The sequence below is a fragment of the Uranotaenia lowii genome, chromosome 1, assembly GCF_029784155.1.
Source record: "Uranotaenia lowii strain MFRU-FL chromosome 1, ASM2978415v1, whole genome shotgun sequence".
Taxonomy (NCBI): Eukaryota; Metazoa; Arthropoda; class Insecta; order Diptera; family Culicidae; genus Uranotaenia; species Uranotaenia lowii.
In genome coordinates, this window is record NC_073691.1 from 12,393,645 (window position 1) to 12,421,387 (window position 27,743).

The 27,743-nt window shown below is 38.8% G+C and overlaps 3 protein-coding genes across 8 annotated transcripts; 2 read left to right on the forward strand and 1 right to left on the reverse strand.

Annotated features, from left to right (window-relative positions):
* The first annotated feature begins 457 nt into the window (after nucleotides 1-457).
* LOC129740713 (amidophosphoribosyltransferase-like) lies at nucleotides 458-17,220 on the forward strand. 5 transcript variants are annotated; one of them, XM_055732515.1, is made up of 5 exons: nucleotides 458-1,751; nucleotides 9,672-9,803; nucleotides 15,082-16,004; nucleotides 16,064-16,419; nucleotides 16,475-17,220. In XM_055732515.1, exons 3-5 carry the CDS (start codon nucleotides 15,083-15,085, stop codon nucleotides 17,003-17,005), a joined length of 1,809 nt encoding a protein of 602 aa, XP_055588490.1. In that variant the 5' UTR covers nucleotides 458-1,751; nucleotides 9,672-9,803; nucleotide 15,082; the 3' UTR covers nucleotides 17,006-17,220. The 5 variants fall into 5 exon arrangements, with proteins under 5 accessions (XP_055588490.1, XP_055588460.1, XP_055588496.1 ...); XM_055732485.1 differs by lacking the exon at nucleotides 458-1,751 and adding an exon at nucleotides 9,048-9,398; XM_055732521.1 differs by lacking the exon at nucleotides 458-1,751 and adding an exon at nucleotides 9,051-9,398 and having other exon boundaries at nucleotides 16,511-17,220.
* Nucleotides 823-3,890, reverse strand: LOC129740760 (bifunctional phosphoribosylaminoimidazole carboxylase/phosphoribosylaminoimidazole succinocarboxamide synthetase). Its single transcript, XM_055732530.1, has 3 exons — nucleotides 3,735-3,890; nucleotides 3,208-3,669; nucleotides 823-1,722 (listed from the first exon to the last, which is right to left on the reverse strand). The coding sequence occupies exons 1-3, from the start codon at nucleotides 3,751-3,753 to the stop codon at nucleotides 917-919; spliced, it is 1,287 nt and encodes a 428-aa protein (XP_055588505.1). The 5' UTR covers nucleotides 3,754-3,890; the 3' UTR covers nucleotides 823-916.
* Nucleotides 17,221-21,070: 3,850 nt separating the features above from the next.
* Nucleotides 21,071-27,088, forward strand: LOC129755675 (splicing factor 3B subunit 1). 2 transcript variants are annotated; one of them, XM_055752295.1, is made up of 6 exons: nucleotides 21,071-21,131; nucleotides 21,490-21,764; nucleotides 21,826-21,952; nucleotides 23,288-23,367; nucleotides 23,440-23,631; nucleotides 23,690-27,088. In XM_055752295.1, exons 1-6 carry the CDS (start codon nucleotides 21,104-21,106, stop codon nucleotides 26,942-26,944), a joined length of 3,957 nt encoding a protein of 1,318 aa, XP_055608270.1. In that variant the 5' UTR covers nucleotides 21,071-21,103; the 3' UTR covers nucleotides 26,945-27,088. The 2 variants fall into 2 exon arrangements, with proteins under 2 accessions (XP_055608270.1, XP_055608278.1); XM_055752303.1 differs by lacking the exons at nucleotides 21,071-21,131; nucleotides 21,490-21,764; nucleotides 21,826-21,952 and adding an exon at nucleotides 21,961-23,036.
* Nucleotides 27,089-27,743: the final 655 nt, after the last annotated feature.

Sequence of the window (27,743 nt, forward strand, 5' to 3'; positions counted from 1 at the left end):
TAGCTTCGCCGGTGGTTGTTTGCCGTTGGTTCGAAACAAGGAAGTATTCTATTGCTCAGTGTTTTTCTAGTGTTTTCATACACACGCACAGCGCCCGGTCGATTTATTCGATTATACCTTGCTGGCTGCCCGTCACTTGGCCCGTGATTATTTCCATCCTCCTTTGTCTTGTTGCGTGATATGCAGAAACGAGCATTTTTATTTGGTTTCTTTTAGATATATACAATGTGGTTGCGCTGGGAGGACAATGCATGTGGTCACAAAGCTTGTTAATGCCAATTTGGCACAGTATCTTGTGCCAATTTTTCAGCAGAGTCTAATCTGTGGGTGTACTCAAAAAATATTTACGTAATTTGTCGCTCTCTCGTGCTTATTCTGTAAAATGATGAGTGTAATGACTGGAATTTTCTTTCTTGAACAGCTTTCTTAGGAACAATAGAATAATTGCTCGAACGAAGTGATTGAGTTCGAGGATCATTCGTGGACTTAAACTTGATTACAATACAGCTGAGATGATTCTCGAAACTTTTAACTGAAAGCTCATTTCAATAACAGCTTTTAGAACTGTAGTCAAGGATTCACAACATCTAACAAACATGTTCGACTTTCTCAAGAAATAGTGATGTTGAAGAAGAAGTAAAACCTGAAAAACTTTTGCGGCGCAACTGTGTTAGCGGGTTTCCTCTCGGGGATTGAACAAACTATCAGCACAGACGGCTAAAACGATATCGACCTACCGACGACCGTTTAACTGTATTGTAATGAAATTTAAAAAAAAACTGTACGACATAAGTAAGGGAATAAATTAAAGAAACACGAAAGTTTTTATGAGAATATCTTAATAATATTGTGTGGATATATTTGTACCATAAATCTTTTAAAATCTAATCAAACTTAAAAATAGTGATGCATCGACCTAGTCCGACCGTTGAACTCCACGGAATCCCTTGTCGGCGTAAATCAAGCTGGAGTAGTTGTTCAACTGCTTGACTCGCAGTTTAGACCAGATCAGGAAATTGTTCAATCCGAGAATTTGAGCGGCGTTCAAGGCGGCCGCTTCCGGATAGAGCACGGTGGCACAACCCAACCCGGACGGCACATTCAAGCTAGACCACACGTCCTGGTTGACATTTTCCGGCTTTACCGGTGGGCAGTTGATAACCGGATAGTTGGTATTTCCGGACAGAACCGGTCCCAATCCATTAGAACGTCCGGCAACGGTGATAAATACCAAATTGCTCAGAACGCTTTCATATTCTTGGACGATGTGGAGAGTGGTGGTTGTTCCCTTGTGAGCAGAGGTAACCCGAAGTTCAACGTTAAGACCAAGATCGCGACAGTTCTTGGCAATTTTTTGACAGTGTTCTTTGTCCGAAGGGCTTCCCATTAGGATCACTACCAGATGATCGTTCTTAGGTAGGATGTTATCCAACTGTTCACTGACCCACAGGAAGTTGCGCTTGACTGTGTCCAAATCGGATGCGGTAACCGAGGCCAGGTTACGGTACACTTGCTTGTCCACCATCAAACGCTTGTCTCCCGATGGCCACAGACGCCAGGAGTCGGAATCAATGACATCGGCCACCAGCAGCTGACCCTCGGTATCGACTCCGAATTCGATCTTCATATCGATCAGAGCACAGTTGCGAGTGGCCCAGGCACGTTCAAGGATTTCGAACACCAGAATCGACGTCTGACGCATGATGTCGACTTCGTCTTGTCCTGCGAGGGGAGATCGGAGAAAACAGAAGGTAATTAAAATGTAGTTTGAGTAGGAAACTTTATATAGATCATCCTTCAAATTTAAATTTCTTTGTACGAAATAATGTCGCAAATCGTCATTTCTCCATTATACAAACTCATGATTCAAATAAGCCTAGCCAAAGAGGTGTTTAGAGGTAAAACCCAATAAACGTAAAATATGTGGAAATTTTTAAGCCTCATAATATCCTGAAAACAGGTTACAAACTCACAGTTGTCCATACCTTTACTTGTCATTTACGCCAAGAGAAGGATACTGTTTTTCCTTGCAAAAGTACGATACAAGACCTACTTGATAATTATCATAGTCATAGTCGAATTTGCATAAAATTTTGTATGCAACTCGTTGTGAAACTTAAAATTTCGCCGATCCGAATTTACAATGATGAAATTCAAGTTGTAAATTTTTGCCTCGATTTCCAGCAATCCAATTTTTTTGCTGGAAACCAGCTAACATTATCTACTTTGCTGGTTTTTTCAGCAACTAATCCGAATCGCTGACAGAGACAGAGAATGACAGGGACAGAGAATGACAGAGACAGAGAATGAACAAACGCAGCTGCTGGGGCGCCACGGTAAAATTCATCAAGGATAGAATTTACAGCCGCTGGAAACCATCATAATTGCAAAATTTGTATGTCAAATCTATAGTATGGAATAAATAAAATGAATTAATGAAACAAAACAATGCAGATATTCCTTATTTTGGAAGGAAAAATAAAGCAATAAAAACAAATCAATTTGAACCGAACATTTTTAGGATTCCAGAAAAGCACGTTTTTCAGATTGCTGGATTTTCAGCAATCCATTTTGCTGGAAAGCCAGCGGAACAAAACCCAACAAAATTTTGCTGGTTTCCAGCAATAAAAAAATTTGCTGTGTAGGTCGTAAAAAATAAATTCCTTATTCAATCTGCAAAACTTTACTTTCAAACTGATCAGTGGCTGGCATAAAAATGTTTTTCGGTTATTAGTCCTCCAATTTTTTATTGAACTACCTGATGAACGAACTTCATTCATAACATTCAGTTTTACGAAACATTTACGAATATTTTCTCTCCTAAACTTGTTAAGTTGACTCTAAATTTTTGATATCCAGTTAAAAAAATACTGAAGGTTAACAAAAAGGTTTCGTATTTAAAGAATAATTTGAGACTTCGAGTAATTCAATGGTTAATGTTAGTAAAAACCAGTTCAGTAGGCGCAGAGATATAAAGTGCGAAATCTGGCGTTCCCACTTTTTATGAGCTCAGACTCAAGAATGGCGGTCAGGTCTTTAAGCGTTAAAATTTCTTTGTAGAAAATAATACCACTGTCCATCTGAAAAAAACGCATGATTAAATCCGGTCATATTTCAAATGATTTCGACCAGTTAGTTGCACTATCATAGTGTAAAACTCAATTGCCAATTATCTCCAATCATATGAATAGAAGAAACCTCACTCACCAATCAACACGCCATTGACCTTGAACCCGGCCGACACAATCTGTTCCTCGCTCCACTGGGGATCGTCGTTGGCATCGTCCTTGTAGAAGGTTTCCTGCTTCGGAGGCGAAAAGCGGTAACCCTCCTTCACCCCGGGATTACGCTTCAGATAGGATCCGGTGGCCAGCCGGCGCGTTACCCACTCGATCGGAATCATCTCGCAGTTGCGGGCCAAGAAGGCATTATCGGAGGCCGTTTTGACGAAAGCCGTTTTCACGCCGGCATTGTTCAGCAGGGTGAACACCTTGGCATTGGTCTGGTTGGAAATTTTGGCCTTTCCCTCGAGATCGTGAGACCGAACGCCATTGTGCGCCGTAATACGATCTTTGTTGAGCAGCAGCAATTGGTCGGTCACTCCGTTGACGGTGTAGACCTCCTTGGTCTTGCCTTCGTACAACAGCTTGCCCAGCTTGTATCCTCCAACTAATATTTTTCAAGAAAAACAGTGATTAGGTATTGTGTGTATAAGTATATCGTCAAACTTTTACCTTCCTTGACGCCAGACATTATTCACAAGAGAGCCTCTACAAAAACGCAGATGAAAAAAGAAGCAAAACACTCAAACAAAACGATCCGAACGCTTTCAGTGGAGTTGTAGAACTAAAGATTCCTGCTAATATAACGTTGATAATAGGTTGGTAACGACAACCGGTCGCGATATTTATACTTGAAGTGGCCAACGGTGGTGTGCGTTTGGGTTGATCCGGAATATTGTGTTGGTAACAGCCGCGAACCGCGAGAGAGAATTCCTAATATTATTTTTTTTCTTATAGGTACCAATGCTAGCGAGGGCTTCATCGCCGAAAGGGACCCGCGTAAATACGCTTTTACACGCTGTTGTTGACAGTAGTGCCGCGGATCATTAACATGATCCGTGTGGATGAGATGTGCATCGCCAGCTTTAAATTTTGTATGTGCGCGCGCGATAGGAGAAGAGTGGCGTCGTCGTTGCTGGCTCCGGCTGCCTTATCCTTGCGCTGATATTCGTTGTGCGCGGCCTGAGTAATCGTACCGTTTTTTTTTTCGTGAATCTGGAGTACCTCGAATGTTGATACTTCACATGACTCTCGATACAATGACCATCGCATGTGTTCTGGGCCAATATTACCAAAATTTATATCTCTAAGGTTTTTGACATTGAAATTAGATTATGGGTGGACATAAATGTCAAATGTTACGATAACGAAAAAAAAATTATCTTAAAAATGAGATGTTTTTTTGAAAAAAAAAATTGGAATGGATAACAGTTGAAGGCTGTGAAGATTTACTTTGAAAATGAGATAAATGAAGCATCCTCTACTCTCTGGAGCCACCAGGGAGTAATTGAACCTAGTTTAAAAAGTATTGTTGCGCTTTTCATGAGATCATGACTAAAATTCTCAAAAAAGATCATATTTATATTTGATTTTTTTTTATACAATAGCTGTCACGAAAAGTTTTAAGAAAATGGCTTGAGAAACACTGCAAATATTGCTTGGTCATGTTTGTAAGTTTGGTATACTTTTGTATACTTGTAAAACCATACCTACTAACGAAAAAAGGAATGACAAACTATTACAACTGCTTCAGATTGTGACACATAAAAAAACATTTTCTCGGCGGGCACATTCAGCTTGAGATTGATAGAAATATTGTTTTTTTTTTCTGCTTATTTTTGCCCCTCAATATATGCAACACCATAAATTTTTTCGAACATTAGCATGGGTGACTCAATATATATTTAATTTGAGTTGAAAAAAAAAGAATATATAAACTGTGTCATATCCCGATAATTTTATCATTTGGTGTTAAGTTAACCGATAAGATTGTTCATCTATTCATAAAAGATGAGTTCTGGGTAACTCCACCCAACAAAAGAATTTAATACATGATCATTCGATCTTGAGCCGTGTTCTTGAACGGAGTCTCTAATAGCGTGTTTTACTTCTATTAAAAAGGAAATCTTTATAAGTTATAAATCCATATTTTATTAGAACAGCTTTCTTATAAAAGGTAGTGGAAAGTGTGTACAATTCAAACTGAACACACGAACACACCCATATAGGACCTCAGTGAAACTTCATGTTTCTTCAAAGAGATCTAAATTCTACTTAACAGTAAAGCGTACATCTTTCAAGGATGTAATGGCTAGCTTCTTAATAATGCTAACATCACCAGCCCACAGAAAGAGTACTCTGTATGCCGTGACCGAGATTCAATCTCATGACCTCTGGCTTAGAAGATTTCAACACTATCCTCTAGGCCACGGTCGTCGGCAAAAAATAAAGCTCTAATTTATGTTTAGCACAATGCAATAGAAGTTTTAAAAACACGATTTTTTTGTTTTTTCATTTGCTTTATTTGATTCGCTGGCATTCAATTTCGCAAAATCCGCTATCAATTAAAACAAATTCTTTGATTCAAAGTGTTTGTTTAATTCAAAGAATAAATCCTTTGTTTCAAAATTTTTCTTTAGAATCAAACTTATAATACATTCTATCAAATAAAAAAAAGTTTGTTTCAATAGAATATTTTTTTTTTTTTGAATCAAAATCAATTGTTTTTTGATTCAAACACCAAGATTTCTCTGAGTATACTGAATAATACCCATAAATCAATCGGTAAAGTCAAAACCGTAGTAAATCCAATGAAAAAAAATTTCACTCTAAGGGTGATCTAATAAAGGGCTCGAGGTGATCTCAAAAAACATGTAGTCAAAAAAAAGCGACCGTAGTATCTTCCACACGATTCGAGGCTTGAATCTCCCTAAAAAAAAAGCATAATTTCCTTAGTTATTTCAAGAAATAGCATCGCCACGTAATGCAATTTGATATTGTACTGTTTTTATAGAAAACCATTTTCCCATGAGAGAACTAAGGATTCACATAACTACAAATTATAACAGTTTTCTGAACATAATTTGTTAGTTCACCTACAATCAAGAAATTAAATATGTCCAATAATATCACGCAGAAAAAAGATTTTTTATTTCAAAGGAAAGTGCCGCAAAAACAAAGGATTTTTTCCTTTGTTTTTGGGATAAATAAAAATTCCTTTGGTTCAAATGCATTTTTCTTTGTTTCAAAGAATTTTTCTTTTGAAAAATCTTTGATTCAAAATCTTAATGCTTTGATTCAAAAACCAGTGTCATTTGGTTCAAAGTCATTTTCTTTTGCTCCAATGTAATTTAGATATAGATTTTAAAGCATTTATTCATTGAACCATTTTCCATTTATTCCAATTGGAAGAAATATGTTGATACGAAGTTCCTATTATGAGTTTTAAATAATGAAAAGAAACAGGTTTGAACCTTAAATTCTTTTTTATTCACCAATTCGTTGAAAAAGTTTCGCATTTTCCGTGGGTCGGCTTCTGGCTGGTCCGACTAGTGATTGTCGCTGAAGATCGGGCCAAAGATAATAAGGCCGGTGGATTTGGGGCGAAATTCGTCCTATAACAATTCAAACGTTTATTAGAAAATTTCACTTTTTGATTTACGGATTAACTCACCATTTTCCATCCTAAATCCTCATAAATAACTAACTCCGATTGACTAGTAAAGGTTTTTAATACGATTTAACTTCTTGCTCAATACGAAAAACCTTCTAAGTTTGGAGCATTCATTTAAAGAAATTATTCCTTTGCATTGAAAACATTTTTCTTTGGTTGAAATAAAATTTACTTTGTTTCTAAAGAAATGTGCAATTGAATAACTTTCTTTTGAATCAAAGAATTTGTTTAAAATCAAAGTCCAAAATTTTTCGTTTCAAAAAATTAATTCTTTCTTTCAAACATTATTCATTTGAATCAAAACTATAATTCATTGATTCAAAGAAAACAGGATTTTGATTCCAAAAAATGAATGTTTTGAATCAAAGTCAGTTTTGTTTTGTTTCAAAATCCAAGTTTTCTCTGCGTGATGCTGAACTGAAATTGGAAAATTAAGCGTATTCATTGAGTTTTTAACGTTTAGACATTCATTTTCGATTGGCCTTTTCATAGATAAGAATCACGAATAGGTTTTAGGAAATCTTAGAAAAATAAATTTTTGTTAAAGCTTACTTCAGATAAAATTTGAACAAAAACAATTGCCTGTATTTCAGTTATTTATTAATAAATTCATGATCTTTATTTATACAAATGTAGCGTTTTCTTCATACTTTCAAGAAAAAATACGTATTGAAACTATTCGTCACGGTTTCAAAGGAATTCTCGAATTTTTCCTGTATTACGGCTCATTAGGCGGCCACACTTTCTTCGTCCATTTTATTCCACCAGGTCTTCATCTGATTTATGTCTTTGACAACCTTCCCCTTTGCCATTAGTCTCCCCTTCATGATTGCCCAGTATTTCTCAATAGAGCGGAACTGAGGTCAGTTTTTGTGGGTTAATATTTTTCGGAAAAAACTAAATAACATACCATTCTTGAACGACTTTGCTGTAATGACAGCATGCCAAATCTTGCAATAACATTATTAAGGGATGGTCCTGGGATCGAATGAACGGCAAAATTCGTTTTTGGAGACACTCTTTTTGGTATAGTTCCGGCGTCATTGTGTTATTTGTAACGAAAACTTTCGTTTTTTGCCACCGCTCTCAATGAAATAAATTCGAACAAATTTGTCGGCAAAAAAAAATTTAAATTTGGCTGGAACATCCCCCCGAGCCGTTGCCAAGTAAAATTTTGGACCTGCGATTTGCCCGAAGTCAGCCTTGACATAGGTCCTAAGGCGCAAAATTGTTTCTCCTATCCGTTTCTATATTTTTCTTACCTATCTATTGACTACTAGGACGTGGCCGGCACCGTTATTGATAGTCAAAGAGAGTTTTGTACATTGAGAATGAGTTGCTAATCCCAAGTATCATTCTTATGACTTTTGCACAAAATTGATAGTCTCGGTCAACAACGCAGTAGCAATCTTTGGCGATGTGGAATTCTTTTCACTGAGCCACGCCTGCGATCATGGTGTTCGAAACAATAAGAGGCGAATAGTGATATCATTATTTAACTATTAAAATAAGAAAAACCGTATCTATGGTGATCATTTTGTAAACAATAGTAAAGAGTTTTTCGGATTCAGTGTCCCGGTGGATGTATGTAGTCAATCTAGCTAAGCTAAGCTAAATTAATTTTCCCATGAAAGAACTTAATTTTAACTCGGTTTGTTTGTTTGTTTTGTGTGTTTCGATTATAATCATTTTAAGATCTTCGTATCATTCGTGAATTTTATCAAAGATGCAACTGGCGGACTTACCTTTACACGTTTTAAGGGATTGTTGAGGCACTTTGCTTTAACTCTTAAAGTATCATTCCATTCAAGATGCTTCCTTAGGAAGCTAAAAAATCGTCATCTCATCTGGTTGGATCTGGCGCAATTTCGCTTGACCGTCAGGAAGGCCGAGGAGTTTTGCCGCTACATCTTACTCGTTGATCGACTTATAATGAATCAGAATCGGGAACGGCAGAAAACCGCGTTCCTCATCTTATGGTTTCAATGTTTTCCAATTTTAAATTCAAAATCTGTTCTCGATCCAAGACTTGAAGATCTAACGATATATCCAGATGACGTTATTTTATGGCTTTTCAACGTTGGACATATTTTAAAGTGGACGAGCTTGGCGCCGAACGTGTTAAAATACACAATTTAAAGAATACAATACTGCCGTTGTCCAATAGTAAAAAAAATCTAACCCTTCCTTATTTTCCCCCCGTTTATGACGAACTCGATTCCCGGTATCAACAACTAAAAGTAACCGAGAAGAACGGCTAACACAGAACAAAACCTGCCACTGATATAATGTACGTAGGATAGCTCCAGAAAAGGGTTCTCGGGGTACGTTGAGATGTGTCCCTGTTCTAGTGACACACTTTACACCGGTTAGGACGGAATCGCTAAACACGTGTCCGCGTTTAGTCGGAGAGCCAATAATTTTTGCAATAGTTGCAAAGTGAAGAGCAAACATTGTCGTAAAACTACATATATCGCAACGAGTACTTTTAAATCAGTATTGGTACTGACAGAGCTTCTTTTCGGACCATGTGCTTTTCTACAATCAGTCTTATCCAAACTAAATAGGTTTGGTAGTTTGCATTTTTGGTTGTTCTCATTACTCTGATTCGAGTCGTTAGAAGTATTACGTAGAACCTCAAGATTGATCTAGATTATCGATAGGTAAGTACGATGTAGATTGTTGAAATATATCTTTCAAACTTTTCCATCTACAATTCTACCGGCTAGTTCTCGGTTCTAGGTATTGGTGATCTTCTTTTGAATGATCGAGAACCTCGGTTGCTAATCATCCGCAGTTGTTTGAAGATGCAATCGAAGGCCGGGTGCACAAAAGTTGAATCGTCAAGCACCAGGAACATCAAAATATTATACTTAGATTAGTCGAAAGACGCCAATCAAGCAAAAACCTAAACTAACGGCTCTGTTGTTTTCCAGTTCATGTAACCAATTGAGGATCGGGGCTCTCCATTGCCGCATCTGATAAGACTCTTGGGGGGACCTGGCCCGGCAACGCGATCCTCGGCAGCAACGAAGGCAACATCATTGGTTTGGGAAAAAAATAAACAAGTAAGTTGGTACTGTTGTCGTTGATACCTATCACTACAAACTCGACCAATAATAGTGTACGATCGCGGCCTGATTGGTGATCGTGTGATTCGGAACTAACACATCCTAGGATGAGGAGAAGGTTTTCTCAGAGATGATAGGTTGAGCCTTAACGTGAAGATAGACTCATTGGACCTTTGAAAAACCTATGCTGGTCGGTTCAACCCCCAAAATTGAAAAATGAATCGAAAACTTGTTTTCTATTAGCATAAATTGCACCATAAAGTGAAACACGAGAGACGACCTGCTGAACTTCGAATTCTCTCCACGAGGTATCATCTCCGGATCTCGATTCGTCGTCCCTCATATATGTTCATAGATTGATTCAAGCTGGACCTACTACCACATGGAAGGAAGCCGCCCTCCTGCCAATCGACAATAGACAGGCAGCAATATTTCAATATGAAAAGCGAAACTCTTATAAATCAGTTATTGTCGGACGAACGACGGTGAAGTGCGGTTTGCTTGGTCGCAATCTCGCTTCTTGTTTTTTAAAGTTGAAAGTGCGCGATCGAAGGTTGTTTTCGCAATATCAACGGGTTTTCTTGTGATAAGGTCATAACTGACAGTAACTTATTAGGTTGTATGTTAGCAATTATCAGTTTGGGACTAACAAATCGCGCCTTATTTTTGAGTCGGTGAAAAACAACAAGGTATAGTTTCAGTTTCGATGACAAATATTTTCAAAATAAGTGTACTAGCTGTGCGTCAGAGACTGTTTTGTTATGGAATCCAGCTAATGAAGTGTTCAGCAAAGGCTACATAATTTGAGACTTTTCAAAATAAGAAGTGCTTATGAATAAGCAAGCATACAGTAACGATCGTTTGCTAAAAGATTTGATCAATTTGAGCCAAAGCTTCGATCAAATATGGTTCCCTAAAAATAGGTCGAACCTCAGTTGAAGTTCATCTCCCTCCAAAATGTATCCCTTACATTGTATGTAACATGATATCAAACGTCTCAACGAAACCGAATTATATAATCCATTGACCCTTGTCTCAGAAAATTTGAACGAGCCGGTTTGAACCGGTCAATTCATATGAGCGCATACTGCAGAGGAACTCGAGAGCCACTGTCTTTTGGCTTTCGTTATTTGAGTTTACTGCTCTTCTAGAGAACATTGCCATAAATCAAAAATTATCACCAGCATCCCACGGATCAGAGTGGAGCATGTCGATTTTATGAATTTTTGGATAGTTTGAAAATAAAAAAAAAATATTATAGTCTTATCTTTAAGTGAAATAACTTAACTGAAATTAATTTTCCTCACTGTGATCCCGAAATCTAAAATTTCGCAAATCGACACGCCCTCATGTTGAGGTAGATTGATGTCTTCAGTCAGTCAGAATGATGGACAATTTGAAATCAGGTCCTATACAGAGTTGAACATCCGGTGCTCGACCTTGGGAGGATGCTTGGCAAATTTACATATTATGCTAATGATTTTGAATTTTGCACCAATTTTTATGTCAAACTGATTTTTTTTTGATTTATCGAGACGTTTTTTTAATTATTGAAGCGTTGCTGTCTTCATGCAATTTTTTTACAAACTGTGTATTGTAAACGGCGAACAGCATGAAGAGCAATGATTAAAATTGTACACACGCAGATTTCTTCTAATTGTAACTGTTCTCAAATCTCAGATTGCAATTTGAAATCCATTTTCTTCGTTAAAAATTTCTTGCCTTTCCACTTTAACATTTATCAAGGGTTAGGAACTTAAACCTGTGAACCTCATTCCACGCACAAAAATCCATTGCACCCGTAAATGTTGTTAAATCAGACGGAAGGTGCCAAATCAACCTTACACGATGACTGATTAATCCATAGATATTGATGCTGATTGTATGTGATGTGCTATCAAATATCTTACAGCTATCTCACATCTTTCAGCTGTCAATTCAAGCAATCGCAATTTTGCATTGTTGAATCAACCCCCTCTTCTAAGCTGATTTATCTTAGAAATTTTAAGCTGGAAGAACTAAATGTGAGGACCAGTCATGTCAATGCTTCTAACACTAGTATAGATTTATCACTTATTACTCCAATCTATCAATTTCTAGATTTTGTTAATGTACGAATGCGAAACGTTAAGAATCTTGTAGTACAAAACTTTGATCGATGTCGATTATCTTGAGGGTTTTCAAATAGCCAACATTTAACAAATGTCACAGCGTTAATGAAGTTAATGAAAAATTATTGTTTTAGAAACCAACCCGGATTCACTTTGGAAGATGAACTCAACTAATCGTATGCTTTTTCTAAATCTCACAATTTCGATGACTCAAAATATTGGGGTAATTTCTCGCTAGAATGTACTGCATGAAACGAGGATCGCGTGACCGGTTGTGAATTTTTTTCTATACATTCGACAGATAAGCTTTGTTGCCAAATAAATCTCGTCGGATTTCGGCAGTTATCATTGGCTAATTCTGGTCCGCAAGCCTGTGCAGCATTTCAGCGAACCCGGAACCGAACGTCTGCCTGTGAATTATCACTCTGACAATACTGACCTTGACATACAGAATGTTTCATTGCCTTGTCATACTTTGATATGCAATCGAATGGAACGGCTCGTTGATTAATTTTTAATTTTGGGATTAATAACCCTCAAGATTTTTTTTCTAATTAGTGCTGTAGTTTTAGTTTTTTTCAACATGGCGACCGTAATAAATCTTACTTTTAAAAAACACATTTTGAAGTTATTGTGTTACGCTTAGTTTTCCTTCAAGTTAAAAATACTAACACATTAAGGATCGCAAAGAAATCTGAGCCGTGAAACACCAAATTCCGGCATTTCCTCAGAAACCACTGGATAAAATTCTACAATTTTACAAGTATTGTATTCTGTGGAAACAAGTTTTATTAATTTATAACATTTGAGTTTTGCTTCTAAGTTTAGCACACATGCGGCGAGCTAAAAAAACGAGAATTCTTGTATTTGGTCCGCAATGTGTTGAGATAAAAATCCGAAGATTGTACCAAACATAGTTTGAAATATGCAAAATCGTTTGGAGTTATCAATTTCTAGTTGGTAATTTATGTAACTTGTCATGTAATTAACACTAAACGTAGGTACCAGAGGAAGTTAAATGACATTTTTTGAACTATAACTCCTATTATAATTGTTTTTTCGCAAATTTTTCTACATGACCATTTTTATTTTCAAAACCCAAGTATTTTTTGATAATAATATTTTTTTAAGTAGGTATGTAGATTTCGAAAAAAGTATGTGGTATATCTATTCATACCCTTGGGGGTCAAATGACCCCTAACAAAATTTCCGTTAAAATTCCCTTGTTACTCAACTGATTTTCCTTAAACTTATAATTTTGGAAAGCTTGTAACGTGACTCCAAATATGACATGCTTCAGGAAAAAGGCTATAAGTCAGTTGTTAGGTGCTTGAAAGAAAAAGTTTACTTAGTGCCTGAAAAAGTTGAAGTTAGAAGCTATATGTTGCACATATGGAAATATTTTTTTAAATTTTTTTTTATCAATGCCACAAAAAATGTGAAAAAGGTGTAAAACCGAACTTTTTTAATGAATCAACCGCAGTGGATTGGAAACTAGACATAATTTGTTACATTTTGACATCTTTAGATTTACAAAACACGAAACACATAATTTTTGACATTTTTTCAAAGGAAGGGAGCTGTTTTTCGAACTTCTTATCAATCTGCATTTTCTGAGACTATTCTAGCAACAAATCCGACTTTGCACTGGATTTTGAGTACGTTAAGGGGGGGGGGGGGGGTGTAGGGTCTAACGGCTATAAAAAAAACACCATTTTCACGATTTTTTTCTAGAGCTATCGTTCAAAAAAATGTATTCAAATTTTTTGCATTATACAAAGCATTGTTAAAAGAACATTTAGTATTTTTTTCGTAGAAAAATATTGAAAAATGAGCCGGTGACGGAGCACTTTCGGATGCTTTTTAAAAAACAGGATTTGCGGTGGACACTGTATCTCAGCACAGAATCATCTGAAGTCAAAAAATCAGAGCAAAATATTTTAAATATATGTTTTTTCTGGACCCCAACGTTTTTATTTAACTTAAAAAAAATTTATGAAATTTTTGTGGCTGTTTGAAGTAAAAACTACGATTTTTCACGAAAAAATCCGCCATTTTTCATCTGTAAAATCTCCCCAAAGTAAAAAAAAACAAAAAACAAAAACGTTGGGGTCTGGTATTTTATATGTAGAAAACATGTTTCAAATTTGAAAAGAATCGGATAAGCAGTTTTCAAATGACGATGTCCACGGACTTTAAAAATGTGCTTTCGAGAAAAACGCGTTTGAAGTTTCTGCTCTTGCTTTCTTGCAGTCTAAGATAGGAGGAGATAAAGGCCTATAATTTCTACAGTTTTGCTTCAATTGACTTGAAAATTTGACACAACATCTTTGAAATGTTTTACGATAAGAAAATAAAAAAATAAAAAAATCGATTTTTTGAAAGTGTTAGACCCTACCCCCCCCCCCCCCTTAACGCAGGATTATCGCAATAAAACTATGTGCAAAAGAAAGTCAATTTCATACTTAGTGATGTAATTACATTGGCGATGCGGTACTTAACAAAAAATACAATACATATTTTTATGAAAGTAAATTCAGAAATTTTGCGCAAATGCTTGTGTGCTTGTGTGTAGGCACAATTTTCCCGTATGTTTGCCGCTATTAAGCCTACCCCCTTTCTGAAGCAGAACAATAACAATGTTTTGAAAAATTCCGCTAACTGTCTTTTTTCAAAATCATTTTGATATTTTCCTAATCGTACTCCTCAAGCCCTCATCCTTTGACCCCCAACCGTGATATTACTGGAGCATGGGCACTTTTGAATGCCGCTTTTAACGCACAATGTCTTCATAACATGTTTATTGTTTACGAATCGGTCACCGTTGTAATCTAAATGACTTGTTTACGAATCGCAACAATCGTTCCCATGGCAACAAACTATGTTGAGATTGGCCGAATATAGGCTACACTGATCGATTGTGTGTAATGATCGAGTGACTCTACGTGTTGTGGCTTGCCTGATAACAGGTCAAGCCCTCCGGCTTCGGATGTCTAAACATTGTGCCGGTGTTAAACTACTTATAATCCTTATCTGGCTTACTATAAAAGTGTCTGAATGCTGCATCATGCACAACTCTCACTAGATTGAATCAGAATTTCCTAGACTTGTTTTGATCTGGACACTTGCTGACGTCCATCTCCGTTCATTATTTCACATCACAGAATGGATCCTCCGTCATCAGCGGATCAGAGTAGAGCAACGCCACGCAGTTCGTCACCATCGCCATATCAACTGAACGGTATCACAGACAGCTGCATTGACCAATCGGAGGACGCACTCAACCTAGAACAAACGACCGGGGAGCCCGAGATGCTCAATACCAATGCATTCACGGTTCCGCGCATTACCATTGACCATACTGACAGTGAAACGGCAATGGCCGCAAACGAAGATAAGTTTCAGATCAAGGGTAAACGGCTTGGGCGTGGAGCTGTGCAGAGTGGTCTGACACATGAGTGTGGAGTCTTCGGGGCGATCGCGACCGGAGAATGGCCTACTCAGATCGATATTGCGCAGGTCATCTGTCTGGGCCTGGTGGCACTGCAACACCGGGGCCAAGAATCGGCTGGTATCGTTACCAGCGAAGGGAAATGCGCCAAAAACTTTAACGTCCACAAAGGCATGGGCATGATCAACAACATATTTACGGATGACTCGATGAAGAAGCTGAAGGGAAACCTGGGTATCGGTCACACAAGATACTCGACTTCGGCAGCTTCGGAAGAGGTGAATTGTCAACCATTCGTAGTACACACAGCTCATGGAATACTCGCAGTAGCACACAATGGAGAATTGGTAAACTGTGAGAGCCTCAGGAAAGATGTACTTTCACGAGGCGTCGGATTATCCACCCACAGTGATTCGGAGCTGATCACACAGGCTCTCTGCCTGAACCCCCCAGAAGGAGAAGATGATGGCCCTGATTGGCCGGCCCGTATTAAGCATCTGATGCAGCTTGCTCCGCTATCCTACTCACTAGTGATTATGTTGAAAGACAAGATCTATGGAGTACGAGATCCCTATGGCAATAGACCCCTGTGTATTGGAAAGATTGTCCCTCTGACCATCGGCTCTTATAGAAATGGTGAGTAGAATATCCAATTAATGATTGAACATTATCTCACAGTTTTTTCTCTGATTCAGAAAAAGTCGACAAACTGGCAGCCGAAGGTTGGGTCATATCCAGTGAAAGCTGTGGATTTCTGTCGATCGGGGCTCGCTACGTCCGCGAGGTTCTGCCAGGAGAAATCGTTGAACTCACCCGGGACGGTATCAAAACAATCGACGTTGTCGAATGTCCCGAGAGCCGGCGGCATGCGTTCTGCATCTTCGAGTACGTTTACTTTGCCCGATCGGACTCGATCTTCGAAGGCCAGATGGTTTATTCGGTGCGGCTGCAGTGCGGTCGTCAGCTAGCGCGGGAGGCCTTCGTCGATGCAGATATCGTGAGCTCGGTGCCGGAATCGGGAACAGCGGCAGCCCACGGTTACGCTAGGGAGGTGAGTTAGCTTTTAGTCTTTAGTATCACCTTGCTTTTATGCTATTCATTCACAGCTTGATAATCGTTTCGTTTCTTCCGGGGGAAAACAGACTGGTCTCCACTTTGCGGAGGTGCTGTGCAAAAATCGATACGTGGGACGTACCTTCATCCAGCCAAGTACCCGTTTGCGGCAGCTCGGGGTGGCCAAAAAGTTTGGAGCTCTCTCGGAGAACGTATCCGGAAAACGAGTGGTACTGATCGATGACTCGATCGTGCGGGGCAATACCATCGGACCGATCATTAAACTTTTGCGTGATGCTGGCGCCCTGGAGGTGCACATCCGCATTGCCAGTCCGCCCCTGCTGTATCCCTGCTACATGGGTATCAACATTCCGACACGTGAGGAACTCATCGGCAACAAGCTGAACCCGGATGAGTTGGCCAAGTACGTGGGTGCCGACAGTTTAGCCTACCTGAGCGTAGATGGACTAAAAAAGGCGGTTCAGTTGAATATGGTTAAAAGCAATCCCGAGAAGGTCGGCCACTGCACGGCCTGTTTAACTGGCGATTATCCGGGTGGATTGCCTGATGAATTGGAATGGTGAATGGGGGTTGACTTAGTTTTCGAGAGCATCATATCTGAGTGTTAAGATAGAAGTAAAAACATTTTTTTCAATGCATACAATATTACTTCAACAAATGCGAGGGTAGATTGTGTATTGGTAGTAATTATACATTATACAAAATATAAAATGTGCGATCTGAGATCAACAATGACAAACATTAAGTTAATTTACAAAATAAAAGTTATAAACCGCAAGTGATCTTTAAATTCGAAAGAAAAAAATTCAAATTCGACACAAACTGCTTAGACGGCAATACTTTTTTTTGGGATGGATTGGGCGGGGCCAAGAATAGTTATTTACATCATTTTTATTATTTTTGTAATTCATATCATTTTTGTTATTTTGTCGTTTATGTTATTTTTGTCATGTATGTCTATTTATTTATTTTCATCCTTTTTGTCATGTTTGTCATTTTTTCATTGTTGTTAACCAAAAGACCAGTGTAACTTTCATACGCCAGGTTGTGTCCTGTAGTAGAATGTTAATACATGGGCCCCGGAGAGGCACAAGATGTGAGTTCTTGTCCTACCGGGGGACAAGGCGAATTTTTTTTCGCATGTTTTTCAACATCAATTTTCATTTTATCTAGTCCCTGAAATTTTTTATCTAACACAGTTGGATTAATTTCTCTACAAAAAAAGTTTCGCTGACTGAATGTTTGAGCCCAACAGTGGTTCGCAGTTTAAAAAAGTTATTATTGCCATTTTGTTAATTTGATAAAATCGATTATTTTTGTTGTTTTATCAGTTTTATCTTTTTTGTCACATTTTTATATCCGTCAACTTCATCATAAAATTTTTTGTCACTTTTATTATTTTGTATTTTTTTTATCATTTTTGGCCATTGGCCGTTTTCGAAAAATCGTCCCGATATTTTTTTTTACGAGGCAACATCCAGATTTTGACGTTTCATGCTTTGCGACTATTACGGACCCTTCCTACTAACCAGTGATACAAAGACCCTCGGCACATTTAAACTTTGTAAAAGTAAAAGGCCTTTAATCACAGAGAACAGAGGTCTGGCCCAGAACAAAAATGAGCCGAAAACGTGTGTAAGAATTTGAATCCAAATACGTTAGTATTTCGTTGAAATATTACTCGGCATATAGCCACTAGATGGTGCTGATTGCTAAGTGAACGAAAACTAAACGAACTGCCCCGTTACTGAACAGGGCTGCCAGGTGTTTTTTTTTACCTGCTATCAGTCTAATGCAACTATAATCCTCAACTTCCTAAAACGCAACCAATATCATAATTAAGTTAACTTTTAGAGGGGTTTATATTTTCTATTGGAATTGGAATTCGATTGGGTGTGAAATTTTAGAATTTTAATTCTGGGCTGATCAGTTTCAGGAGTGAACATGATTTTTTTTCTCGAGACACCTCAGTAGCATTGATATTATTTATAATTTTATAAAATGATTATAAGTTCAATTTGATTAAGCAAAAATAGTTATTTGATGCAAAAATCATAAATCGTAAGTTTTATTGGAGCTTTTGGTAGGAGCTTTTGGTTTGGATTTCGCCAAAATTGTGTATATATCCCAGTATAAAACTTTTTTCCTCGAAATCCGTACCACCCCCAAACCTCGCTTTCCTAATTTTTTTCTTTGAAAATCCGCGTAAGCTCGTAAATAAAACCGACCAATCTGGTGTCATTACACTAGATAGCATTTCTTTAGAGGAATTCAAAATCGCAAAGTAATGTAAATCGAATTGTGGCCCAATATTTCTAAGGAAAAAAGGATTTTCATCAAATTGGCATCCCTGATAATGTTTTGAATTTTCGTCGCCAGGTGGTCGAAAATTGTTGTTTACATAAAAATTTGCGTTTCACACGCTCCAATTTTCTCACTAATTTTAATTCATTAACTAGTTTTACATTTTACTCACATAAAATGTAACTGTAGGAATCGAAACAAAGTTGGCTAGAGTTTGAATGGATTGAATCCTGAAGCTCAAATGAGCGTTTTCATCACTGCAAATCATACAATCAATCATTCAATGGATGGTTTTGAATACTATTTATAACGTACACAGCAAGCACAATTTTTGTTTCCTACGATTCAAAACAAATATTTAAGTGTCTGGTATTCTAAATTCTAATATTTAGGCGCTTGGAAATGCTCAAATTCCTTAGTTTCTAGTAAATTAATCATTTGTAACTGATAAACCAACACACCTTTATGAAAAAATACTAATTTTGAATCAATTTGTTATCCTCTAATCAATTAAGGTTTCTTTATTCTTCTTGGATGCGTTGCGTGGCTTTAGGTCTACAATTTTTTTTCAAGGATTTCTACTTTGCTTCAAAAGTAAAAAAAAAGTGAGAGCTCATAGAAGAAAAAACCTGAGACGCCTCGAAATAAGTCATAACTATGTGCATCTCGGAAAAAGTAAATTTGGTAGACCTGTTATCAAAACCTCTGTGAAATATATGAAGAAAATTTGTGTTTTTCTTGTTGATAATTATAGTTCATCAAGTTGGATAAAGTTTTCACAGTAAAATGCAAACAAAAGATAAAGATTTTTCAGCCATTCCTTTAAAATGTTGGATCGATAGCTTTTCTACTGCCGATCAAGTTAGTAAGTAAACCATCTGAAACTTTGTCGTTTGTATACATAATGAAACTGTTCTATTTTTTTATTCAATTTCATAAGTTAATGCGATGGATGTTAAATACCAAATAACCATTCAAAAATGTTCAGACAGGTTGTACATTAAGGCTTGAAAGTGATTTTTACCTTAGTGTGCATGTTTAACGAAAATAAACAACCCAGACAACCAGAAGTCGTATATTATTTTACAGATTATATCGTATGAATGTTATTTAAACTCATTTTCGTATATCTGCACCTACAATGTGCGGCATGCATATCCTTTATCGTATTTAAATGCATTGCATGTTTTTATTACGACAATTCGTATATATGCACCTACAATGTGCGTCCCATGCATATTCTTTATCGTATTTAAATACATTGCATGTTTTTATTACGACAAAAGAAACCAAATCAAGAATATGTGTGCTAATGTACCTATATGGCCTCCAAAATAATACGTATATACTGGTTTTGCTGCATTATATACGAATTGTTTACACTTATATTTGCACGTATATTTGTGTTGCAAATTTGATATACCCACCAAATGGTTGTCTGGGAAATCTTCGTTAAGTTTGTTTTTAGCGACATCTAGTGACTATATGCTGAGTAATTTTTTTTCTTTAAAATAACGGTTGGCATTTTTACACAAGTTTTGAGCACCAGCCCGACCTCTGTTCTCTGTGGTTAAATACCAAATAACCATTCAAAAATGTTCAGACAGGTTGTACATTAAGGCTTGAAAGTGATTTTTACCTTAGTGTGCATGTTTAACGAAAATAAACAAATCTTCGTTAAGTTTGTTTTTAGCGACATCTAGTGACTATATGCTGAGTAATTTTTTTTCTTTAAAATAACGGTTGGCATTTTTACACAAGTTTTGAGCACCAGCCCGACCTCTGTTCTCTGTGCTTTAATAAACTAGTTGTAAATAAAAAAAAAAAAAGATATTGACATTAAATGCATTTTTCGTCATTTGGCATCAAAATTAAAATTTCGATTTTTCTGAGTTCCCTTGGGCCCCCTTTGATGATTTTTGAGGATCTAGAAAGCGTTACTTTGAGCGCTGTGAGGCACCTCTAAATCAAGTCAGATTAAGCTAAAATTATGCACAGGTAAGTTTTTTGGGCCAATTTATAAAATGTATATGGTCGGTTTTCGTGCCACTCTAATACATCTACAACCTGTATCTTAACAAGTTGAAAACAAGTGGGGCTTAATTTTATCACGAGGAGATCAATTATTGAAACTATTATTTGACTTTTATGATAATGTTTTGCTAAAACTCTTGCATATTTTGAAAATAGAAAAAGAAAATTTAATTTTAATTAAAACGCCTCTGGACGCTAACCACATGGCTGGGAAAGTTCCAATTGGAAAAATATGGAGTTGGATTCTAACAATTTCGTTTTGTTTATTTTGCCATTTTCCAACCGATCTGCCAACACTGCGTATCTGTCAGTGTGTGTGGAAAATGGAGAACATCCCGAGAACGCACGAAGGTATTTATTTTCGCTTAAAAATGCTTTAAATATTACTTTTCAGGGTTTAAAATATGTTTAAAACCGAGATCGAGTCCCATATTTTACGAGCAATATGGACGTTGTTTGAATTTCGTAAAATTCAGTACGATTAGAAACGTTTGAAAATTGTGCCCCTCATATCGATTAGCGGTGGTGGCGTAGCCATATTGTTGAATGACCGCACGTACTTATATATGTATGGGAAAACAGATGAGTTTTTGTATTCATGTGAACTTCATTATAATTTTGTTGTTTTAAGCTGTATCGTTAAATTTATTCACTTAAAACCATCTAGATTAAACTCGATTCGCTCATTACATTATCCTATCCCTTTTAGATATTGAAGCGCAAATCCGCGACATCCAGAACAAGAAAAAAGAGATCAATGCCGAGGCGGCCAAGGACAAGGGCGTAGGGCTGCTCGAAAGTGGCTACTTCGATGCGGACCTCTACGATGGGAGTGCCGGCAAAGGGAAATACGAGGGTTACGTCACTTCCATTGCCCCGAATGACGATGTAGACGACGACGAGGATGACGGGATTCCGATGGGCCGGGGCGGAAATCGTCCCGGCTACACGGCTCCGGCTGCCCTGTTGAACGATGTGGCACAGGTAATTCTACCATTATTGCATTTGAAACATTTTAGAATTAATATATTTGTTTTAATTTTAGCCCGAATCAGATTTCGACCCCTTTGCTGATCGGCGACGACCGACGGTGGGCGAAAAAGAAGATGAATACCGACAGAAAAGGCGCCGTTTGGTCATTTCGCCCGAACGTATCGATCCATTTGCTGACGGTGAGGTTCTAGAGTTGAAATTCTGCTCTTAATATTTTAAATCGTTTATTAAGATTCGTTTCGTCTAAACAAGATAGATAAATTTCAATCGAAATTAGTAGTTGATAGAATGTAAAATTTCATTAACCAAATTTTTTCATACTATGTTTGTAAATATTTGTGAACTTAAAAACCCTTAACATCGCTACTGATTTCTAGAAACTATCGTTCAGAAAAAGATTGAGTGAGTTCAGAATGAATGGAAAACGTACAAGCTTCTGATAATATTTGACTATCTAATCAAAGTTTTAACAAGTAAAATATTTTGTTAATATTCAATCTAAAATGATTTCAGAGGAATGTACGGTTTGAGTATGAATGTTCTTGGAAAAAATAAAACAAAAAAGAATAGTCCACAACAGATTAAAAATACTCAAGTCATGTTCGAGAATGGTGCGCCAAACATTTTAGTTACTTACTTAAAAACCAAAATCAGAAAAGGACAATCAATGCTTTTTTTCTAACGAAAACTTTTCCTCCAAATGATGTGACACGTTATGCGATGAGTATTAATGGAACCACTTACCACCATGCAGGTTTTTGGCGACATCCGTGAGAAAAGCGTGAGAACCCACCGGTGAGAATTCTGACCTAGTGTCAGTGTCTCCTTCGTGTAATACTATCAGGTTTTGCGCTTGTCGTACTGTACTGATTGAACGTTGGCTTTAGGAAATAGTTTTTAGTCTCGCTAGTTTCAGAAAAATTGTCTTGAAATTAACCTTCAATACACAGTCAGTACAGCACGGCTGCAATCTCTCTGTAGAGTGAGAATGGTGATCGAATGTGTGTTTATTATCAGAAAGCAGAAAATTATTAATCACAAAGATTTTTTATAGGAACCCCTTCTACTCAAATCAAACAGAACAAGCCAAATGCGTCCGTGAAAACATTTTTCTGCCCGAGATTTTCCCATTGTCTTGTCCTAGAAGGCTTTATATTTTTAATGTAAATTTTTGTTTGAATGTTTCAAGAACCCTAAGTATAAATTGAAAACAAACTGGCAGAAAAACTGTTTCACGCTATGGGGATGATCTGGCTGGAGCACGTACGTATCAATGCCGGGACGCAACTTGAAATTAATCTTTCCATAACCTTTTTCATAACAATTTATTTAACTCGCAGTTCGAAATAAAAACCTTTATTTTTATAGCTGTTAGAGTCTAGCGACTTTGAAGACGTTTAATTTCAAGTTTTGCCTCGATTTAGTTCTATAAGTTACGAAATGATAAAAAGAAAATTCAAGCAAATATCTCTAATACTGCCCTTTGTTTCGGGCCTTCTTTGGATGTCTTCCAGGCGGCAAAACTCCCGATATCGGATCCCGTTCCTATACGGAGATTATGCGAGAGCAAATCCTTAAGGGTGAGGAAGTCGAGGTAAGTTCAAATTTTTTATATTGCAAGTTGATAATTGTTTTAAAACAATTTGTTTTCCCTTCGTCCTTGCAGCTCCGTAAAAAGATTCAGGAAAAGGCTAAAGACGGTACACTGAAGGTGAGCAGCAGTAGTTCTTCGAACGGAGAAGCGGCTAAGGCACCGGAACCGAAGAAGCGCGGTCGTTGGGACCAGACGGTGGAAGAAGCCTTTGTTCCACCGAAAAAACTAGCCGTTCCGGCTACACCAACTTGGGGAGATGCTGAGGTAACTTATAACGTTCAACTTGTGAGTTGATCATTTAAATTTTCCATTTTCATTTCAGAAAACTCCAGCCGATCATCGCTGGGACGAAACACCAGGTCACAAGGGAAGTGAAACGCCTGGAGCTACTCCAAGCGTTCGCATTTGGGATGCGACTCCGGCCCATTCGGGCGCTACCCCTGGGCGAGAAACCCCAGCTGAGAAATCAACTCGCCGTAACCGGTGGGATGAAACGCCGAAAACTGAGCGGGAAACACCTGGCCATTCCTGGGCCGAGACACCTCGAGCTGATCGTGGTCCCAGCGATAGTGTTTTAGATAGCACAACGCCAGCATCGAAGCGTCGCTCCCGGTGGGATGAAACACCCTCGAATGCAACCCCATCGGCTATGACCCCGTCGATTGCGATGACTCCAACACCGCATGCCACACCGGGTAACTCAACGCCACTGTTGACTCCTGGTGGAACCACACCTGTGGGCCATAAGGCTATGGCCATGGCTACTCCGACTCCAGGACATCTGGCATCAATGACTCCGGAACAGTTGCAAGCTTACCGGTGGGAAAAGGAAATCGACGAACGTAATCGTCCGTTTAGTGATGAAGAACTGGATGCTATGTTCCCACCGGGCTATAAAGTGCTACCACCACCGGCAGGTTATATTCCGATTAGAACACCGGCCAGAAAGCTGACCGCTACACCGACGCCAATGGCTGGAACACCGGCCGGATTCTTCATGCAAGCCGAAGATAAGAGCGCTAAGTTCATCGATAATCAGCCCAAGGGCAATCTTCCTTTCATGAAGCCGGAAGATGCACAATACTTTGATAAACTTCTACTGGACGTCGATGAGGAAGCACTGAGCCCTGAGGAACAACGGGAACGCAAAATTATGAAGCTTCTACTCAAAATCAAAAACGGCACTCCACCGATGAGAAAGGCAGCTCTTCGACAGATTACTGACAAAGCACGAGAATTCGGTGCTGGTCCCTTGTTTAACCAGATCCTCCCGTTGCTGATGAGTCCCACGTTGGAAGACCAGGAACGTCATTTGTTGGTCAAGGTTATCGATCGTATTTTGTACAAGCTGGATGATCTTGTACGTCCCTACGTACACAAAATCCTTGTCGTCATTGAACCGCTGCTGATCGATGAAGATTACTATGCCCGTGTGGAAGGTCGAGAAATTATTTCCAACTTAGCCAAGGCCGCCGGTTTGGCCACTATGATTTCCACCATGAGACCCGATATCGATAACATCGATGAGTACGTACGTAACACCACGGCACGTGCATTCGCCGTTGTGGCTTCTGCTCTCGGAATTCCATCGCTGCTACCTTTCTTGAAAGCTGTCTGTAAAAGTAAAAAATCCTGGCAGGCTCGGCACACCGGTATCAAGATTGTACAACAGATCGCTATCCTTATGGGTTGCGCCATCCTTCCACATTTGAAATCCCTGGTAGAAATTATCGAACACGGTCTGGTTGACGAACAGCAAAAAGTCCGTACAATCACTGCCCTTGGATTGGCAGCCTTGGCCGAAGCAGCTACCCCGTACGGTATCGAATCATTCGATTCCGTGCTCAAACCCCTCTGGAAGGGTATCCGGACGCATCGTGGTAAAGGTTTGGCTGCCTTCCTCAAAGCCATTGGTTACTTGATTCCGCTTATGGACGCCGAATACGCCAATTACTATACCCGAGAAGTGATGTTGATTTTGATCCGGGAGTTTCAGTCGCCGGATGAAGAAATGAAAAAGATTGTATTGAAGGTCGTGAAACAGTGTTGCGCCACCGATGGTGTGGAAGCGCAGTACATCAAAGAAGAAATTCTGCCGCACTTTTTCAAACACTTCTGGAACCACCGGATGGCTCTGGATAGACGTAACTATCGACAGCTTGTGGACACAACCGTCGAGATTGCCAACAAAGTGGGTGCTTCCGAAATTATCAATCGAGTTGTAGATGACCTTAAGGACGAAAACGAACAGTACCGCAAAATGGTGATGGAAACAATTGAAAAGATTATGGCTAACCTGGGAGCGGCCGATATCGATTCTCGCCTGGAGGAACAGTTGATCGACGGTATCCTGTACGCGTTCCAGGAACAGACGACCGAAGATGTGGTTATGTTGAATGGATTTGGAACAATTGTCAATCAGCTGAGCAAACGAGTGAAACCGTATTTGCCACAGATTTGCGGTACCATCCTTTGGCGTTTGAACAACAAGTCAGCTAAAGTTCGGCAGCAAGCTGCCGATTTGATCTCTCGTATTGCGATCGTTATGAAAACTTGTCAAGAGGAAAAGTTAATGGGACATTTGGGTGTGGTGCTGTATGAGTATCTTGGTGAAGAATATCCAGAAGTGTTGGGTTCCATTCTGGGTGCTCTCAAAGCTATTGTCAACGTTATCGGTATGACTAAAATGACTCCTCCGATTAAGGATTTGCTTCCCCGACTGACACCTATTCTGAAAAATCGACACGAAAAGGTACAGGAAAATTGTATCGATCTGGTGGGTCGAATTGCCGATCGTGGTCCCGAATATGTCTCTGCCCGTGAGTGGATGCGTATCTGTTTCGAGCTGTTGGAACTGCTGAAGGCACACAAGAAAGCTATCCGACGAGCTACGGTCAACACGTTTGGCTACATTGCCAAAGCCATTGGTCCGCATGATGTGTTGGCGACGCTATTGAACAATCTCAAGGTACAGGAACGTCAGAATCGTGTGTGTACGACGGTCGCCATTGCTATTGTTGCGGAAACATGTCGACCTTTCACCGTGTTGCCGGCGTTGATGAATGAATATCGGGTACCGGAGTTGAACGTCCAGAACGGTGTTCTCAAGTCGCTGTCCTTCCTGTTCGAGTACATCGGAGAAATGGGCAAGGATTACATTTATGCAGTTTGTCCACTGCTTGAAGACGCTTTAATGGATCGAGATTTGGTTCACCGGCAGACGGCTTGTGCCGCCATCAAACACATGGCGCTGGGAGTGTACGGTTTCGGCTGTGAAGACGCTCTGGTTCACTTGTTGAACTATGTGTGGCCGAACATTTTCGAAACCTCGCCCCATTTGGTTCAGGCCTTCATGGACGCGGTGGAAGGTTTGCGAGTTGCTCTGGGACCAATCAAGATTCTACAATACACCTTGCAAGGACTATTCCATCCGGCACGCAAAGTCAGGGATGTATACTGGAAAATTTATAACTCGCTTTACATCGGAGCACAGGACGCGTTGATCGTAGGATATCCTCGGATTACAAACGATCCGCAAAATCCCTACATTCGCTACGAGCTGGACTACAATATCTAAGTGCGCGTTTAGTTTTTTTCTTTCTCTGAAATGCAGTGGAACACTGGAGATGTTGAATAGTGTGTTAAGTATTTAACATCGCTCCACTCGGTATGACTCTTGCAGTTAGTAACGGTTTGTCCAATAAATATCTGTAGGGTGTTATCAGGTTTTGAAGTCAATCGAAAGAAAGCCTTTTTGCTAGTTTTTTTTTTTGTAATTTAATAATTCCAGCTAATTATATTTTAGATTTTCTAGTCATCGTACAGTAGGTTTTATATCAACACGACTCGTTCATGATCTTGTAATATAAAACTAAACATTTTCAAAGGTCACTACTCAACATCAGCCAATTACTTATTACAGAATACAGACTCGGTAAGTTCATCTCTAATATGAAAAATATGTATGACTTGGGGCGCTATTTTTAAGTTATTACGACGCCCAGCCAATCCCAGCATCGGATCGATCGAGTGCTAAAAGTTCTCCACCCGCACCGCTGAACGACCCTTATCGACGTCTAGGCACCAGATCTCTCAAGAAAAGCTATAATTTGCCCTCGTGAATGATTAAGTGCAGCGCCAGTTTGTTGATACTCAGCGTTTCACGTTAGCCCTCAGCTCAGCTAACAGGTTCTATCGTGAAATAAAAACGAGACGCATTTTAAAGATGCCCGACCCAGAAGCCGGTTGCTCATTGAATGCTTACTGAAGTCTCTCTCTTGAGCGAAAACCTCTTTCGAAATCAGCAACATTGTTGAATTGAGACGGGTCAAAATAGCCCACCGTCACGACACAACAACCCAGGCAGGGTCCATTGA